The sequence below is a fragment of the Accipiter gentilis genome, chromosome 22 (assembly GCF_929443795.1).
Source record: "Accipiter gentilis chromosome 22, bAccGen1.1, whole genome shotgun sequence".
Lineage (NCBI taxonomy): Eukaryota > Metazoa > Chordata > Aves > Accipitriformes > Accipitridae > Astur > Astur gentilis.
This window is the reverse complement of record NC_064901.1, coordinates 4,843,412-4,863,461: the sequence shown is the minus strand read 5'-3', so window position 1 is coordinate 4,863,461 and position 20,050 is coordinate 4,843,412. Positions and strand designations below refer to the sequence as shown.

General features: G+C 39.2%; 1 protein-coding gene across 2 annotated transcripts in view; it reads left to right on the top strand.

The window, feature by feature from the left end:
• The window catches only part of MIPOL1 (mirror-image polydactyly 1), a 199,061-nt gene that overhangs the window by 160,479 nt on the left and 18,532 nt on the right, over positions 1–20,050 (top strand). For both annotated transcript variants that reach the window (XM_049825953.1, XM_049825955.1), the window contains one exon: positions 12,722–12,943. In XM_049825953.1, coding sequence (XP_049681910.1) covers positions 12,722–12,943 — 222 coding nt within the window. The remainder of the gene's footprint in view (positions 1–12,721; positions 12,944–20,050) is intronic.

Genomic DNA, 20,050 nt, shown 5'->3' with positions numbered 1-20,050 from the left:
CTGCCAAAGTTGCTGGAGGTGAGTTTGGATAGCCATTTAGTGTGGGACAGCTAGACGGGAACAGAGAAGAATGTAAAATGAGTCGATTGCTACAGATGTATACTTGCCAGAACAAAACAGGTAAATTGTTTGTGAGTTTAAAGACCCTGAGTTTGCAGACTTAAGTAAAGACATGCCTTTAAAAAAATCCAAGGAGATGTTGGTATAATGATACTTCTTTTGAACATTATGCTGGAGGAAGGTTACAAGAATGTCAAACACTTAAAAATTATTTTTACTCAACTAATGCTTCCATAATGGATGTTAATACTGTTGACATTACTCATGGATTGAATGCAAGCAATTTAGACAATAGATAGTATCAGGTGCTAATATATCAAATGTAATTACTGTTGATGAAATAATTTTACGCAGTTTAGCAAAATCGTTTCAATTATTCACTGTAAAAGAAAACATTAAGTAAAAGTGAAAATACTAAGCTTTCTCCTCTAGGGGCATTATATGCATTTCTGAGTCATATTTTTTCTTCATAGCAACCTTTCCTCTATAACAGCTTCCAGTGCAAGTTATTACAATTCTTTTTGCATAAGATAGGTCATGTGAAGTTCAGCTGTAGGTGGGGCCACTGTGGTAGATTGGGGGACAGTCTTAATAGATCCGTTTCATTAATTAAGTCATGCATTTTTTTATTAACAAAACCTGTAGGTCAGGTTTAGCCAGCTGGGAGCCATTCTTATGGTTGTTATCTTTGTCAGAAGGAATATTGTGAAAATAAGGAATTACTGTACGCGCTTTAACTCCTGATTAAACAGAGGAATGACATCCGCTCACCCGCTGTCCGTGAAAAAATAACTTAGGGGCATATCATAGGCTTGATTCATAGGTTCTGATCTTACATATCTCATTAAGGTAAAAACTACATCGCACTCAAAATTTACCCTGAAGGATTTGTGTCATACCTATCCCATGGTCACTGAGGTAAGCAAGGTTAAGGCCAAAATTTCAAACATTGAGATTTTTATTGTTTCTTTTTACTCTTGAAGGAACTTTTTCTTCTTGCCCCTCTTTTTGGATGTATAAAGCACTATTTTCTTGCATTCTTTCTCTTCTGGTGTTCTACTCCCAGCAATCAGGAGGAAGCAGTAAGATTTCCAGGAAGTATTTAGCTGTACCAGACACCCAGAACAGTGTAAGCACCTACTGATGGCCACAACCTTTAGCTTCTTGAGACAAATAAATTCAAGGCATTCTTTTACTAGGCTTTCTCCTGGTCCTCAATGGGAAATGCACTGATGATTTCTACTACCATTAAAGGAGATATTGAACTGGGAGGAACTTTCACCAGAGAGGAAGGAGAAGTGCTGCAAATTTGTCCCTCACCCAAAGGAGTGGGAAGAAGGATGGGTAACAAGGTTAATATTACCTGATTTATCTTTCTTTTGCTCCTGAGCTAGGCAGGTTCTTAATGTTATCCAGGCTCATATAACATCACATTCTGTTTGTTTAAGTCATATTCTGTAAAAAGGACTTCCATCCCAAGGTCTTTGGTGGAGATACAGAAATACTCTTCCATTTAGACCTTCTTCCCCACTGTCTTTACCAAAAGAGTCATATATTATTATACTTCTACAGTTGTGACAGTAGAATGAGGACTATCGTGATGTGGGAATTTGGTTCTCCCTCTTGAGCAACGTTACTGCTGCTATCAGAGGAGAGTATAATATCTGTTGAATGTGTCTAAGCACAGTAGGCATTATTCATACCAATAATTATCTTGTCCTGTTCAAAAAATAAATAAGGAATTGAACAGTGTTGAATTCAGTGTTGGCTAGATTTCACAAGAGCTTTCATACTCCTTCAGTTTCCTTGTCAGGTCCTGAGAAAATAATTAATTCTTTGGTTCACTGCAACCAATACATTTCCTGCTACAGTATTTCACTTTTACCTGCTGGTTATGGAGAAATGATATGCTGGCAAAAAGAAAAAGCTGTGGTTTTTCTTGTGAACTCCTGCTTCATAAAGTTCAAAATGTTGTTTTCCTCTTCACCCAAGCTAAATTAAAGTGGACAACTATATTATTCTTTTACAGATTTTCTTTCAGTATCCCAATGGTCAAAACTCATGAGGGTAAAGAAGGAGAGAGGTGAGGGAAGCTGATTTAGAAGTTTTAGGATACAGAAATCAATTCAGCATCCATTTGTAGCCCCTTTCAACCCCTACACTTTGGAGCTTTCTCTTCACTGATTTTTCTCCGGCAGCCACCTGTCTAATCTCTCACTTTTCAAGAGGCGTGTGATTCGGCTTCCAGGTGGTGGGCTGTATCCATCTGGTGGCCCCTTTTGCCTGGGAGAAGCCAAGAACACCTTCTCAGGTAACAGGGATCTTGGTGGTCATGGCAGCTCAACAAAGCACAGGAGGCTGCTGTCACTACCTATGCCCCATGCTGGCAATGGTGGCTGAAACTGCCTCCTTGTGAGAAAGTGTTGTGTTTTTTCTAAAAAGGTCCCAAACCTGCATCTGTCTGCTGAGGTTAACCAGGCTGATGTGCATTGCCAACACACGCATGCTGTTAATTAGCTCTTTTGCGTCTTTCCATGAATAATAATTTGCACTGAGACCTGAACCAAGGTCAGGGCCTCAGGTTTCCAGATGCGGCACATGTAGGTAATAAGAAGCAATCCTGGGCCCCCAAAGCTTAGAATTTAAAGAAGACAAAAAGCGAGGGAAAGGCACTTTACTCCCAGTTTCAGCATGGCAGGCTGAGGTTTGCATGTTGTGACTTGCTCAGTACCACACAGAAGACGTGAAATAGAAGAGGGAATTCAAGACAGAGCTCTGATCCCCAATCCACTAAATCATTCCCCTTGCGTCCTTGTTTTGCGTTAAGGAGAATGGCCCAGACAAGTCTGCCCAGTTGCTTCAGTAAGCATTGGTACAATAGGGAAGCAGACTTCCCCTATATTAAATTTCCCAGGCGTTCCCTTTATCATTTAAGCCATCATTTTAACTGCCTTGTTTCATAGCGCTTAACTGTCCAAGGAGCTGTATGATTTATATGAATAAGGGTTTGGCAGCAGCAGCTAGGTAAGACATGGCTTACTGAGTAGCAACACGTTGCCATTGTGTCATTTAAGTGGCTTTCAGGAGGTGACTTGCTAAGTGTGTACCTGCATAGCAATCCCCAAACCAACTGCATTTTTATATGGGAGAAGCCATGATAGGTTTAAAGTAGACATTACGGGCGTCTGGAGGAAGGTTTTCAGACTGCCGCACATGCAGCCCTCCTAGTGACTCACCAGCCATTGCAGAGTGGCACGTGTCAGTGTGCACAGTACCAAGAAGTGGGGAAAGCATGTGCTAGGCACACTCATCTAGAGTTCATCAGTGTACCTCACTTCTTGGCGCACTGGTGACCACAGCTGGGTATCTGCTGGGAGCACAGGACACCTTGTTTGCTTTTGGCCCGAGTTGCTCAATACTTTTCAGTAACACTTTTGAGAAAGATCAGACAAAACTGTTCAAATACTCTCTGTTGTATTTTCCTGGGGCAGGGGGGAAGTATCCTCAAATAAAAAAAAAGGTTGGTTGGTTGGTTGGTTGGTTTTTTTTAAAGTCATTCAAAGATTTTTAACCAGCTGAATCATTCAGCAAGAAAGTAATGGCAAGAGGGCAGGGGGCCATGTGGTTCCCCTTCCCAGGGCACTCACACTGAGGGTTTCTAGCTTTAGGGCTACTCAGCTCATCCATGAGATCATCCCTCTCTCAAATTCCATATGTGTTTGGTTATTCCATCTTTGAAACACGTTTCCATTCTTTCTCTTTCTTTTAATTGCCTTCTCCTGGAGAGACTCTTCTCTTCCATCTACTCAGCTGGATGTTCCTGGCCATGCTGGAAGGCAGGGCTGGCTTCCAGCCCTGGGTCCAAGACAGCTTTGTCTCTTGCTTTTCTGGTTCAGTGGGGAAGTTAAGCCAAGTGATCACAATAGCAAATCAGGACAACCATAAAGTTCACTATCATGTCTGATTTATAAAGATAACATTGTATTAAGTACAAGATATTTTCTGAGGTTATTAGTAACAGGCTTTCTTCAGCCAGTCATTGCCGAATGGTGCCATGTGCTTAACTGCTTGATTCATTTATATGTCTTTAAGATTTTAATTAACACCGTTTTCATCAGAGCCAATTACAAGTGATTTGAAAACTCCAGGCTGTTCTGTTTATCTCTGCCAGTGTTTGGGAATTATTCCCATGATCTTTATTTCTGAAATATATTGAATGGCATCAAAAGCACTAAAGAGGCCATTTAAACACTGGGGAAAAAAAATAATGCTTATACTTCTGGGAAAACATTTATGGTGATTCACATTTTGGAAACTGAAACACTATCAATTCTTATTCCCAGATTATTTTCCAAGAAAAAGCTTGGATCCACTGCTGAATCAGTTTCTTCAAAATACTTAGGCTCATAGTGAAATTGGATCATGCAGACAAGGCTGGAATACTGTGCTGGGGGAGCAGGTCAGGAGACTCCTCCATCCTTCATCCTGTGACATTGGCACAGAGGGATGGAATAAGCCTACCTAAGTCTCTAAGGAGACATTTGGATCCTACCTGGCTATAGCAGAGGGGTATACACACTAGATGTTAAAGGATCAGGATAAACGTGTTTCTCTGTTTAGTGATCTAGATAAGCTGCTTTGCACAGAAAAATAAAAAATGGAAAAATGCCTAATAAAACTCACTAGCTGAGAATATACCCACTTGAAGATGGGAATATTCATTGTATGGGAACAAAAAGTCTCTGGATCTCAGTGTAACTATTTTAGAGGCATTTTTTTCCCTGGTGAAAAGAGGCTAAAAATCCTACACCGTCTTGATGTGAGTGAGAGCTAAGAATTTTACAGAAACTGAAGCCTTGTAAGAAAATCTCGAATGTGCACTTGTATAACAGGTTTTGAGTAAGTCTGGCACAGTATTTACTACTACAGTATAAAGGGCTGGGTTCCTTGATGTATATTTCTAGTTGGCATTTTATCAAGGAAATAAACTTTGATTTTTCTTTATTTTGTGACATGCAGATTGAAACTACATTTTCTCTGTCCAAAGCCTTGACTTGAAAGCGTTAGATCATTAAATTAAATGCTTTTGCATAAGACTAAAATTGTAACTGAACAAATTATTTATGCAGAGAGAAGCAAGATAAAGTTTCTTTCAAGAGTTCTTTAACATATCAGATTGATAAGAGTCAAAACACCTTTACTGCCATTAAATATTTACCAAGACTTGGCTTTTGGAAGAGGGGCAGTTCAGTGCAGTGTGTTTGGCTCCATGCAATGCTATTGATTAGCTATCAGGAGGACATAGTTAATGGGTAACTGGAGGTATTACAGAGCGCTCCACATTCTTGTCAAGTCTTTTCTCTGAAGATGACCTAAAATAAAGTCAGTTACAACTGGCGTTCACCCTGCGACAGATTGCACAAGCTCACCTACGGTATGAACAAAAGGTTCACAAGAATCAGTTGACCAGGGCTTAAGCAATCCTTTCTACTAGTTGTTGTCATCACTGCTGGACTTTAGAACTGCACATGTTTACATTTAATTAGAAAGAACACACAGTTTACATCGCACAGTAGCTATCAGTATCGAATCAGAATTGATTTCCGCTGTCTTTCTCAAATGACTGTTTCCTTCAGACTAATTAAAAAAAGGCACATAACAAAATGACTCATATAAATTTTAAAGCAAAGTAAACATTATTCCCTGGAGACAAGAATAAAAGTCAACAGCACATAGTCATTACATTGAGCTTCTTTTCAGGTTTTCTGATGCCTGCGTTATGCTATATATGAGTACTATCAGATTTATTTTATATAGATGTCTATATGGATGTATATACGAAGTACCCCTTTGCACTGAGTGGACACTTCACTGACTGTTTAAGTTTTGAGGGTCAGGATTCTTATTTGTTTCATCCAAATTGCTGCGGTTGATGTAATGCAAGAAGTGATTCACTAGTATTACTACTTTTTGCAGAAGGATTTTGTTCATTTCAAATGAAATTGTCTACGTGTAGGTCACCCATGTAAAATGGAAGTCAGAAGCCATTATCCTTACCAGTAAGAAGCTGCAAAGGAAACTAAAGGCACAAACCAAATTAACCTTAACTTCATGCATAATTTCCAACAAAGACATCTCTATTAGATTTTGTTAGTTATGCAGGCAAATCTAAATTCAGACTAGGGTGACAGGAGATGTCATTTAAAAATCCTAGCAGAAATGCCTGACTTTTGATTGTGCACATTCTTTGTCATCAAGGAAGATTTCCATGGGTGGCATTTTGGAGAGTAAAGGTTCAAGCCAGCAATTTACCGGGTACTGTCAAGTCCATGGGAGCTGAAGGGGTTGCAGTCCAGACCAGGCAGACCACACCAGGTAGGAGCTGATTCTGAAATGCCTGCTCAAAAGGCCTGATGTTCATTTATGCCATAATACCCTGGTTTCCATGTAAGAGATGGTGTTCAGAATGAAGCTTTCGGCAAGGATCATCAAAAAAAGGAAAAAGGTAATACATGCTGCATCTATTTTCTACCTCTGTTCGTTGGTATACCACCAGCTCTATTACTTTAGCACCCAACCAGATGTATAAAAAATAAGCCGCTATGACTTTTAGGACAAGATCCTCCGTCTCTTTTCCACCAAGTTTGTGTTTCTGCAAATCCCTGACATAGGCAATTTCCCTGCTGGGCCGCAGCCAGAGTCACTGGCTCTACACCACCCACGTACACACCCCTTCAGTGATCCATGTCAAGCGAGTGGCCTCCGGCAGCTGGCGGAGAGGCGCAGGGGCTGCCGGTTCAGCCCGGGGACCGGGAAGGTGAAAATACCTCTTGTCCTTGAGCCGGCCGTGCCCCTCCTGCCTGCCTACTGCCCATGGCAGAGCCAGGATCTGCTCTGCCCCTGCGACGATGCTCGCGCTTCCCGGGGAAAGCAGCCGGGGTTTTGTGATACATGGTAAAACGTGGAGTTGCTGGCATCATCTTAAATATCCTTTGTATTCAAATACTGAGGTCACTCTTGATGACTTGATGCCAGTTCTGTCTTCGATTAATAGATAAGGTTCCCTCTGTATTTGCAGTGTAACCTAAACAATCTATAACTGTAGGGAATAACTGCAGTATTACAAATACTAAGTTAAAGTTATTTTGTTAACTAAAGCCATTGGCAAATATTGAAGAATGGCCAAATCATATGAATTGGCAATAAAGAACAGATAGAAGATAGCAAAATTCTTTCTTGTAACTTCTAGTATGATCAAGTACCCTACAAAATAAAATTCTTTTTAAAAATTCAGATTAATTTTACTTAATTAGAAGCAAACCTTCAGGGCTGGATAGTTGTACTCTGTGAATGCTTAGGTTAGAATATACTAACACAGCCAGTTCTCTGTCAAAACATGACAGGAACATTTTACAGCAACCTTGGTTCTGGGAATAACATGTAGTCTAGTAAAACTGTGAAGAGTATCCACAATACTTGCTGTTGTACTGAAAACATTTGTGGAAGAAATTTGAGAGCCTGTGAATCTGTGTCTTGCAATTAACGCAGGTACATTGTGGAACCGTGAAGATGTGTAATTAGTGTTAACATGTATCAAGTAATATTCAGGATTAAAGCATAAAAACTACAGTAGTCCCTTCCGTAAACTCAGATGCACTGTATCTGAGAGTTGATGTATGTGTGAAAAAAGCTAATGCTAAATTATCATCTTGCAGACTCTTATTAATCAATTAGAGATAGCAGAGACCCCAGCTCTAGGTGCATCATGTGCTCAGGAAATTCAGGTGGATTTCTTAGCTACAAGCTATTAACTGAGGGTCTGTGGATCTAGCTGAAGAGGAGAGTACCACAGCTGCAAAAATCTCAAAACCGCTTCCTTCTACTCATCGGTATCATGTATGTTTTGCTCTGTTTCAACCAAACTTTATTAATCCAGAAACTATTTTATGGGGGTCCTGGACCATTTGATCATGTGGTGAATGTGAGGATTGATCAGTGGTGCTGGATGTCGTGTGTGTATCGCTCTCATGTGAGGCTGTGCTATCTGAACGATTTGCCCAGTGGCTGCATAAAGTGAACTGGAGACATTTGATTACTGTGCAACTCCATAAATGAAGGGTTTGTAATGGACATATGATTTCCGATTATTTCTGGTTGAGAGCACGTCTCAGCAGTCCAACTTCAAGAAAGGCTCAGATGATTAAATCATATGCCCCATGTCCTTACTACCTCTCCCAGGCTAGTCAAAGGGGAATGGTGTGGGTACTGCTGTGGTCCTGGAGAGTGAAAATGAGGCCCAAAAGAAAATGTTTGCTGCTTGGCATCATCAGAAGACTGTCTGGGTTTAGTTTTGTCCTAAATTCAGACTGCGCTGCATCTAACTTAGCTCTTTCAACAGTGATGGGTCTCTTTTCAGTAGCAAAGCTCAGAGCACCTTGCAAAGGTAGTATTGTGGTTGCTCTTTTTTAAAGACTGGGAGACTGAAGCCCAAGGAGGAGAAAAGCGTTTGTTGAAAAATGGAAGTTCTAAGGTGGATGATAGTCATTTCAAGCTTTCACCATAGATCATGAACCTGTGCTTGAATCATCTAGTGTCCAGACTGTTTGGACCCTTATACAGGTCGCAGGTTTCTCCAGATTGTTTCAGGAGAGAAGGCTGAAACTCAACCCATTGCTCACTATTCACATGTAATTGAGTTTGGATGGTATGGACGTGCATGATCAGTGCTAATCTGTCAATACGTTATCCTGTAAAATCCTGAAGTTATATCACCAACCACCACAGAGAAGAAAATCAGTGGTGGGCTCTGTTCAATGAGTGCTTATCATTGGATTTGGTGAGAGGCTAGAAAAGAAAGAGGATGCCTCAGCTCATCCTAGACTAAGAACACGCGGGTACACGCCACACGAGAGAGCGACACTCTGTGATGGACTGTGGCAGTGCAAAGGACATACCGTGCATTACGCACAACACGCACCGCTGTTGTAACGTGTTCTGTGGCCTGTGCGCCACAGTCTAACACAGCTGCTGCCTTCAGTTAAATTAGTGAGGGGTGGTTGGGTGGTTGTACTGAAGAGAAAACACCATCCTCTTAACTCGTGTAATTGCAGATGAAGGAAGGCTAGTAAAATATTTGTCTTTGGCAGGGCAGTGCTATCTAGTTACCAGTCTACCAGCTGTCAGGCTCCTGACTCGCATGTAGTGCAAACTTGACCATTTTATATCCTCCACTTCAGAGCAAAACGTCAAAGTCCTTCTAGGTCTTATGGGGATTTTTTTAATATCGTCTTATTGCAGTGTTTCCTAAGAGACCCTTTGAGGTAGTATTTTCAAGGTATCAGTGCTGCCTGGCCCTTGAGCGCACTCGGCGGTATGAAGGGACCCTCTTCAAAGCCATCCTAAGCGCAGGCTGAGGTCTGAGAGGTCTCCAGAACTTGAGTGTCAGAAACATTTGTGGTGAAAACCAAGGTCAGACCTACATGCCTTTGGGAACATTGGCTATGTTTATCACTGGGGTGGGGGAGGAAGGAGGGGACGGATAGGGAATGTTTGTTTTTTGCTGGGTTTTTTTTCTTTCTTTAGGTGGAAGGTTTCTCTGTGTTGTTCAGTAATTGCTTCAGGTGGAAAATCATTTCCCACCTTGCAGCAAAAGTATGCCTGGCAAGGAGAGAAGTGTTATAAGAGCAGCACTTCATACAGTTGATTTTCAGCCAAAGTCAAGTCCTTCTGGGAGCAGTTACAACTGGTGAAATTTTTTAGCAGGCTTGAAGCCACTCTGACTTTGAGGGCTGAGGAAACCTTTTGCTATCTGCAAGAGCTGCATAAGTGACATGTATGTGACTTTTTCTTCTGCCTGGACACAGTTAAGTTGGGCTCTTGAAGCTCTCAGACCCAAGCTGGAGCAAGAAAGGGGCCATGCTGCCATAGTAAAGCAAAAGGCTTACTATAAAGAACACGTGAATTACTTAAATCAAGGAACTGGCTGAATGCTTCTGTGACCCATTCTTCAGGCCTAGAACTCCCATTTATTTTTATTTATAGCATCAATATTCTTTGAAGAAATAATTTTTGGGACATTAATGAAGGAATTTCAAATTAGTAAGTATCAAAAGGGACTAAATAAAAGTATTTTAGCAAAGCACATATTGATGGAAATCTGGCAATTGCATGCTTTTGAAAAAAAGAATTTAAAAGATCTATCAGCCACAGTGCCTTTATCTGGAGGAATCACACTGGCTACAAAATATATACATGTCAGAATCTATTGATCACTCAGATGCAATCATTATGAGTTAAAACATGTGATAGTGTATTGCATACTGTATTGTTCGTGGCCAGTCTTTGAGAAGAAGCCTCGTAGTCACCACAAAGGGCCAGTATTTTAGAATCTAAGTAAATTACTATATTTTTCATATGTTCTGCAAAAAAACCTCTCAGCTGGTGTGAACAAGTTCAAATATTTAGGCTATCCTCTTTTTTTTTTTTTTTTTTTAAATCAGGGACCCATATAGTCACTGAACAGGTTAGCTTCTGTCTTTTTTTTTTCTTTTAATCTTGCTAGGTGTTTAAGAAGCAGGCAGCAGTGGTATTTCGGTAACCTGCTTTCAGCATTATTTGCATACCTTTGTATTTTTCCATGGTGATCAATGCTCGCCCATAGTGGAACTTCAGTCAGTAAATTTTATGTGCAACTGTTAAAGTAATTTTATTTTTAATGAGTCTGTTCTAGGGATTTTAATGTCCCTTTATAAATATTTATATTTTCAATATGTCTTCATTTAATTGAAAAGGTTCTTCACATTATTTTCAGACAACTGCAGGTAGTAGGTGTAATGACATATCAACTCTCTGACCTTTTAGCTCCTGGATTTCTGTTAGTTCATCCACATTTTGCTTGTCCATGTATATTATATTTTAGTTTGTATATGATTTTCCTCTATGGGCTGTTGGAACAAAGGGTGTTTTCCATACAAACACCTTAATAAACTGGAAAGGAAGAAAATATGCTATTGCATGCTAGCAGCTGTCATGCAGACTGCGTCTTGAGTATTGTAATCAGTGCACACTGCTACTAGAAATCCACGCTGAAATAAGGTTTGATATTTGCATGGTCATCAGTCAGAGGGATGGTCTCGAGTCCTATTCATCAATACAGGAACAGCTTCTGATATTCATGAAGTTGTTTTGAGATTACTTCAATTATTTATTTAAAAACACTGCACACTATGATATCCTGTTGCCATCACTTTTGTTATAAATGTCTTCCATTAATTTCTTCTACTACCAGTGCCATTTTCCACTGGTGTAGAGTTCACCAGTGAATTATGGCTATGAAGAGATGGGGAGCAATCATAATTCCATGGAGAGCTTGCTGGTGCAGGCTCCTCCCCTAGTAATCAGCTATTAATGTGATTTCTACCACTGCACTTTAATAACTCAGGCAGCTGGCTACCTACTGATTCCTTGGGAAATAATTCCACAGTCAACAGACTTCATTGAGAATTTTTCACCTGATGCAGCATCATCTTTATTCTCCTTTTTCCAATTTCTTCTCATTATTTATAGGCAACCTGTCTGTCTAATATCCTTCTTTTTGCTTATTATCCATAGCTATTGTTAGTTGATCCAGGCGTATTTATTTCTTTTAGCTTCATGAATCTATTGCCTTAAGACCCTATTCATATTCATTTTTAATTTCTGATCTCCCTTTGATTTGTTCAGAACTTTCTGGCACACAAATACAAAGCATGTAGTATTGTATTCTGGTTTGTACAATGGAAGAGTATTATTTTTGTGCTCTATGATTTGGTATCTCTATGAATATACCTGAAAAACATGTATAAAACTGAATGGGTTGAATATACATTCATGGCACTTCAGTGTGAAATAGATGGTAAACGTGTCTACTTTTTGCCTGAATGAAGCCAAAACAGTGGGTCAGAGAGGACCTTGCAAGAAATTATGCTTGAGGACACTAGGTTACCTATCCCTGTCTACTACAGAGAGGCTATTTAAGGCACAGTATATTCTAGTACAGGTGTTACTAGCTTATTTAAAGCAGTATCAAGTGATATTTTAAGTTTCCTCTCACAAAAATATTGACAAAAGACCTTTAGAATTGGTTAACATGCAAATCATCCATATTTCTAAGTAATCCTGCTGCTTTAATTATTTTAATTTTTGCATTGTAGCATTTTTATTCCTTTCATTATATTGAAAAATCTGCAATTTTGCAAATAAACGCCCTGTAGTTGGTGAATCTGCTTGCTAAAAGAGAGTCCTGTGTAACACGAGTTAATAAGACGTCAGTAACTTACACCAATTAATTCAACTTCATGTAAATCACACTAACAACTCTTTGCTGCAGCTCAAAGGTGATCAGGAAGATGCTACAGCTGAAAAATACTGCCTTTTCAGTTTTTGTTGAATAGTGTTTTGTCTTTTTAAAATTCTGGTAGTTGTTACATACTTGTAGAAGAGCCTTGTGGAAACAGGATGTTCTTTTCGTTCTCTGTCACTTTTGAAATAAAGCTTGTTTTGGTATTAGGGTGTGTGGATCCGTATATGGTAATATTAAAAATATTAATTAAACTGAGTATAGTGTTCTTGCAGCTCAGCCTTAGACTGAAACTCAATAACACATATGATTTTGTTTTCCCAGCTTATACAAATCTTTGTCTGAAGGAATGAGTCCGAAGGATGAGCTTAACCATACTTCTGAAGGTGGACTGCAAGGCAGGGAGGGTGTTGTGACCCTTACCTATCGCCAGATTGAAGATCTGGCAGCTCAGCTGCAGCAAGCTCGGTCAGAGCAAAAGGACACGGAGCTGAAGCTCCAGAAAGCCCTGGAGGCTTCACAGGAGGCCAATGAAAAAGTTCAGAAGTAAGTCACTTGCCTTCTTTCAAGAAAAAGTGCAGTTGAAAACCGAGTGAAACGATGTTTCTTTTGGTATTTTGTCAATGACTGAAAGTGTGGCGGTACTCAGAAAAAGTCCTTTAAAACGATTCCTTCTTTGTCCAGCGTTCAGCTCATTACCTACTCAGTGTGAAGCCGATCACGTTAACAGTTTTATAGTATTACGCAAGTCAGTGTGCCTGTCATTACTGTTACGGAAACTGCTTTCTACATGTGCAAGGCACAGAGAAAGCGGTTCCATCTCCTGTGAATGGTTTTCACTGTCTTTTTACCCCATGGCAATCCTATGGCAACAGGATATTTGCTTTTATAATTGCACATTAGAATATTAAGGTTCTCATTTTTGGTCTGTTACACATCTGGCAGGTTTCATGCCGTGGTAAATGCTGGTGGGGTTGTTTAGGGGTGGCTTCGAAATGTCACTGAAACCAACAGGAAGTCTCTGAGTCGGTGAACGGGGATTGTATTCTCTTTCTCATCATAAAATTCCCTGTTAAAAGGTTACTGAACTCCAAAACCTGAAGTTCATCTCTACTGAAGTCATTATTGTCATGTTTGTTATTACTAGCACATAAGCCTTTGAAAGTCTGATTGCTGGGACGTAGGCAAACGTGTAGGCAGACCCTCTTCACAGCCTAGCACTTCTCATCTCTCCATTACATTCATCAGCTGCAAAATACCCCTCTCTCGCCCTTCCAAGGTGGTCGATGCTGAACTGATGCAAATTTTCCCGTCTTCCCATGTTTGCCTTCAACTTCAATGTCTGCAGCATATTTCCAGAGTAGCCAGAAATTGGCTTATAATATATTGCAAGGACCTAACAAGAGTTCTTCCTGGTTAAAAAAAATACATACTGAGTTCTCCTATTAAAAAGATAAAGAAATTATATTTTTATATTTTTAATTTATTTGTAACTACACAAAATGTAGTTAAGATAGACATATATATGACAATACATATTTTCAGTCATCTCTTTAAAACCTCCAGTGGTTGTTTGAGAATCATTCAAATCTTTATTCTGAACACGATGATATATTTGAAACTTCAGCAGGTGCATACTTGATAAAAATAAACCTACCAAAAATAATTACAGCATGGTAAAGAGAATATTGGTTAAACCTTTCTGCACATTGTTTAAAGTTGTTATTTCATCGCATTTTTTTAATACACATTTACTAATCATAGATATTTGAGTGAAGGTCGTTTTTTGGTTTGGGGTGGTTTTTTTAGTGAAACAGTCTTGTTTAATCCCATATAACCAGGATGGCTAGTGTAGAAGTGCAGCCACAACCTGAATTAAAGTGGTGGTGATGCACTGCTATAGTGAAAAGAATTTACACAATTTAAGATGCTCGACTACTTGGGAAAATTTTGGTCAGGTTAGTTTTCATTATTGCTAAGATCAGACCACTGAGCCTATAGCAAAATTAAACAATTGGGTGAAGTCTTTTGACGACAATAGCATGGCCTTTTTACCAAGAAACTGTGGAAATGCTCTGTGCGTCTTCCCAGCACCCGGAGTCATCCACCCCCATCTTATAATTCAACCTGCAAACAGATTAAGCAGCTGAGTTTGTGGAAAGTGTGTTTACTTTGAGCTAAGAACCCTTGTGTGACACTATAGAGATTCCTCTGACACCTCTGGGAGAGCTACACAGACAGTTCGTACTCATCAGCAGGGAAACCGGGCTGAGAATTCCCAATTTCTTTGTAACCTCAACCGCTTCATACAAATCAGTGTTTGGCAATTAGGCAGGAACTCATTTGTTAGCTTAGTTTTTTATTTCAAAGATGTAGGATGTTCTACATTTCAAAAAGGAACTGACAATTTATAAACCTGTCAACTGAAAGGCTTCTTGGTATTAATTACAGTAGTATTAATTATTAGCACTGTCTTAAGAGGATGCTTATTGTAATTTAAAATGTGACGCTACGATTCATAGCCTAAATAGGGTTCTAAACCATCTGTTTTCTTGACTTCTTTTAAATGCTTAAGTAAAATTGAATTCTGACATATGAGGGAAGTATTTTTGGCAGCTATATAAAGTTGTTTCTCAGTATTATTCAGTAAAACATCTGAATAATGTAGCAACAGTTTAAAATCAGAAGAGGAAAATAATTATGAGCTTCATTAAGAAAGAACATAATTAAAATAATTAAAATAGTTAAAATAATGTTGAAAAAGGATGGACTTTGTATCTGCGTACCGTGTAATTTACTGTTGTTTACTATGCCTTTGCTAATCTGTTCTCTGGCAACACTAAAGAATTTTTTAATATTCTTAAAAACATCAGTGTTTGCATTCAGCATCATATGCAGACCTTGAAATAGAGATGTAGTTTCTTCACAGCATTGCCATCATGTCAGCCATTTGTGTACCCACCTGCAATTGTTGCTTTCTAAACGTGAGATCCAAGTCAGAGTAGTGGTCCTGTGTTTTCCGTCAGGACACAAAGCATCTAAAAAATTTCTGGATCCTATCCCACATGAAACAGCAGCTGTGAACCAGAAGGGGCATATGTTGGAATCTGCTTATAGTGAACTTGGATATAGTAAAATTCTGTTTGTACTGAAGTAGGGTGAACATCTCACTTTGACTCTGCAGTGTGAGTAATAAATTGCAACTGTGTGCTCTTGCCTGTGAAGGTGATTCTCCATCCTAGCAGGGATGGTGGTGTGAAACAGAAAATGATGTTCAGAGAGTGACCACACAGATTTAGCAGCATTTGTTTGATTTTGAAACATTAACAAGAGACACATTCGACTTTTAAGAGAGCACTTTTCTAGTTTATAAAGCAAATACACATTTTAACTGTGTGGCGTATGTAAATAAATACACGTATGCACGTACATATGCAGTACCTACTTATTCAATAGGAAATTATGATGATCTGTGCAATACTTAATATTTTTAGCCTATACTCTGTAGAACGGCTATGGCTATGGTTTTCTATATTTAATTAATGTTTCTAATTCATGGTTACAAACAAAGAATTAGGACAGCGGTGCAGAATTCACCAGGAGTGTTGGCACAGTGCCACAGGCCCCCTGCAAGTTTGTCCTGCCAGAGAAGCCAGGAGCCAGCTGGTGCAGCCCCAGCGGGGAAATGGGGCTGACCTGGGGAAGGTGGCTGGAAAAGCCTGTGAATTAATTAATGCCTCTGCCAGCAGAGGAAGCAAGACATTTTAAAACTGTCCTTCCTGCTGGAACCTCTGGGATTGAGGAGTGGCTACTGATGTCAGTGAGATCAGAGGAGGTTATAATGTAATACCAAATCAATATTAGCCAATTATCAGTAGAGTTTGAGGCCACTTTTGATGTGTTTTTTCCAGGAAATGTTCTATTTTTCTGCAACAGCTTTGCAGCGGGAGTGAATTTTAATGCAGTTTGTCTGTTGAGGGCTTCTATTTTTTCTCACAGATTAATGATTCTAGCTCAGTAAAGTGTAGCTCTCTGCACGTGAGCGGTCCCGCTTGCACACTTACATAGCTGTATAAGGTGTCAGCGGAGGGTGCACGTGTAGAATTCCTATGTAATCCTCTAAAAGTAAACACAAATCCAATACGTAGTGGTGCAATGCTAAAATATACAGGTATGAAAATAAGCATAAATGGTGACAAACATGCTGCTTGTGCACTTTGTCGAGGTGGTTCTGACTGTGAACAAAGCAAATCTAAAACAGAAATTATTACTTCCTTTGTCCTTAACTGTTTATTAAAGAGACCTTTTCTCTCGATTTGAGGTTTATTTCTTTTAAGAAGGAAGTCAGGAGAGTTACAGATTTGCATAAAATGTTTCAGTGGATTGACTACATAAGAAAAACTAAGCAATCTTCTGAATAAGCAGATAGTTTTATCAAAGGAAATTACTATCGCTCGTAAAAGAAATACTACCCTTAATAACATTTGCTTTACCTCTTAAGGTGTGATTTTTTTGACCACCTAACTTTCATGGTTACTGGAACACACCCTTTTTTTGAGTAGTCCTGGATTTCCCCGCAGCGTTTCTGAACATGCTTTCTCTGCTTTTGTAGTTGTTCACTTAGTTTCTTAGCTGAAGCTGATAAATAAGTCGATCGATGACGCAACAAAAGCAAACAGTTCTTACCAGCATTTGACATAGTTGAAAAGAATACCAAAAAATGGAAAGAAATAAGAAGCAAGCATTTATTAGGTTGTTAGAGTGCCCCTCTTATGCAAGTAAAACTAATCTGCCTTCCGAGTACGGGAGCTGTGTGTGTTTCACATCAACGTCCAAGACGTTCTCCAGTGCTGGCTGGAGGGTCTAATCTTCCCCAGAATGATCTGAGCAGTGCAGTTCAAGAACAAGAATGAATATTTGAATAATCACACCACAATGTGAGGTGACCCTCCGACAGGGGACTGACCAGATACACATATGGATTTTGGGAAGACGCTCTGATGCTCTTTTTTAACACAGCTGTGAGAAGAATGTGGCTAAGACCCAGTAGTCTTTCTGGAGTATAGCTGGCAAAGGAAACCATGAGGAGAAGAGAATTTAACACATGGGTGTAAGAGAGTCTGCTTCATTGATGCGATCTGAGGGGAATGTCTAATGACTGGAAGAATCAAACTTGGCAATGAAAACACAAAGCTCTTTTCATCAATTCAAACGCAGACTCTAAAGCTGCAGATGGTTACCTCCAGCCTTGCCTATTCAGTGCGGGCTTGTATAAAATGGCACTTGGGCGAATACTAATAGATCAAAACAAAGATTTAATAACATAAAGATGTGGTGTTCATTTTTAAATGAGGATACAGGTCAGTGTCTCAGAAAAGAGTGAAATTAGTATCTTTATGTATGGGTCTAAAGTCCCTGGAGATTTTTAACTGCAAACATGATATCTTTAGTGTGCAGATTGTATTCAGTACAGCACAGCTATGCAGGGAACAGGCTAAAAGCAAGATTTCTGAATTATTATACTAATTTAGCCTCTTTGCAACACGCAAATGTTGTTAACTAGTTATCTCCCTTTTAAAATCACACCTACCGATATTTAGCTGAAGTATACATTGTAGCTTATATGCGTTCAGTCACTCGTTGTAGATAAGAATGGAGCTAGTTAATTAGAAATTGCAGGCAGAAGCACTGCACAAAAGAAACAAGTTGTACATTCACCGGGACTTAAAGCTATTTGTTTTGGAGGAACCACCAAATGTTAGAGAACTCACTTGGCTTTATTTTAAATTTGAGAGATACGTTCCTTTAATTTGCATCTTTCAAAACAATAAATATCATTTGATTTCTTACTTTGTTAAGATGTTACATTGAGATGTTCAGACTTCCGTATTAAACTAGACTGTTGGGGTTTTTTTTACTTTCAAAACTGTATTCTGCTGAATGTCAGATCAACACGTTAACTACTGGAGGCTAGGAGTGCAATTTCACAGATATTACTAGTTTCACTAATTTGTGTTAGTAAATAATTTAGTAGATGTCAAAAGTGATTTTGCTTTTAATGAAAACCACTGCGCTGCCTGCCGCTGTGAAGTTCTGCTGGGATTGAATAGTTGGTAATCTTTTAATATCATATAGGGAATAATTTAATTGGTGCTGGTATTTTGAAATGTAAAGTAAGTTCTGGTGACTTGTTGAAAAATGTAGATGTAGAGCTGGCTTCTTAGTTACAGCAAATCGACTTAGCTCAGTCACACTGAGTTCTGTCGCACTGAGTTGCATTCATTTGTCCCAGTTAAGGATAGGACCTGTAGTTTACTGAGAAACAGATGCTGGTGGGTACATTCAAAAGATGAACAAGTGAGGGCAAAGTGCTAAGAATCTTTTACTTGCTATAGCAAGCCACAGAAGTGAATGGTTATGAGAGTTTGTATGGAAGGAAATGGGAAGCTGAGGAAGATGACTCCTGTCGCAGTCTAAGATACCAATGAAAATTAGCAATAGTTCTGGATGTTCAGAACTGGATCGAAAGTTATTAAAGGAGATTAAACAAGGAAAAAACTGCTTGATGAGGACTGTGTTGTCTGCCTCATGCAATGATTAAAAGCAGATTATAAGCTCCATGGGGCCCATAAGAGATACACAGTCTCCACGGGCGGGGTTTTATGGTGTTTAGGAAACCCACACTAGCCAGATGGAAGATTCCCAGACACGCAAAACTACCACATAGCCCGAAGAACTCTGTAGAGTGCAGCAGCGCTGATGCAAAATTTCTTTGGCATGCAAGACGTGAATAGGAACATGAGAAAGTCTGAAACACAAAATCTAGTAACAATCACATTGTATCATATACGAAAATATTACTGTTAACTAGAGTAGCAATAACAGGCAGTATGAATTTATTGGATTTAGGGGCAATAGGCTTGGAAGTAGTCTGCTTTAGGAATTCAGTGAGGAATTAAGAGTAATTGAAATGTGTGAAGAAAGTCATGTGTGATCTAACCGAATGCAGTACATAGTAGGGTCAGAATTTATTTAAATACTTGGAATTCTGCACTAACGCCAGTGACTCCTCTCAGACGAATTCCCCTCAGACTGCACTCATATGCATGGTGAAATGATGAATTAAAAAGTCTTGTAGAGATACCTGTTTGTTGCAATAAAAGAATTGAGTAAGCCAGTGAGGTTATGTGCAGCCTCAGAGAAATTCAACATCTAGAGTGAAATCAATTTTCTGGGTCTGGAGGAAATAAAATATTGAACTAGTATTCAAATCTAAGGTGAGCTGAACAAATTCAGTTTCTGGTGGCATATTCTTCAGGCTGTTGTAGGTATACCACATTTCTGTATCACTAGGAAGATCTTGTTTCCCTTGGTAAGGCTAACGTATTATTCGTGCTGTACAAAAGGAAATATATCACTTTTGCAAAGTTGTAATGAAATGTATTTTCTGCATTGGATTATGTTCTCTTCATTGGATGACACTTCACTTCCTAATTTTTGAATTGCGTACTCCATGTTACAGTCCAGGTAAAATTTGCAGGCTGTGATGGAGGGGGTCCCTGATAACTTAGTACCACTAATACTAATAACTTCCCAGCCCAGAGAGGAGAGGACTTGAGTTAACACAAGCAGAAAACTTTTGGCTGTAAAAAT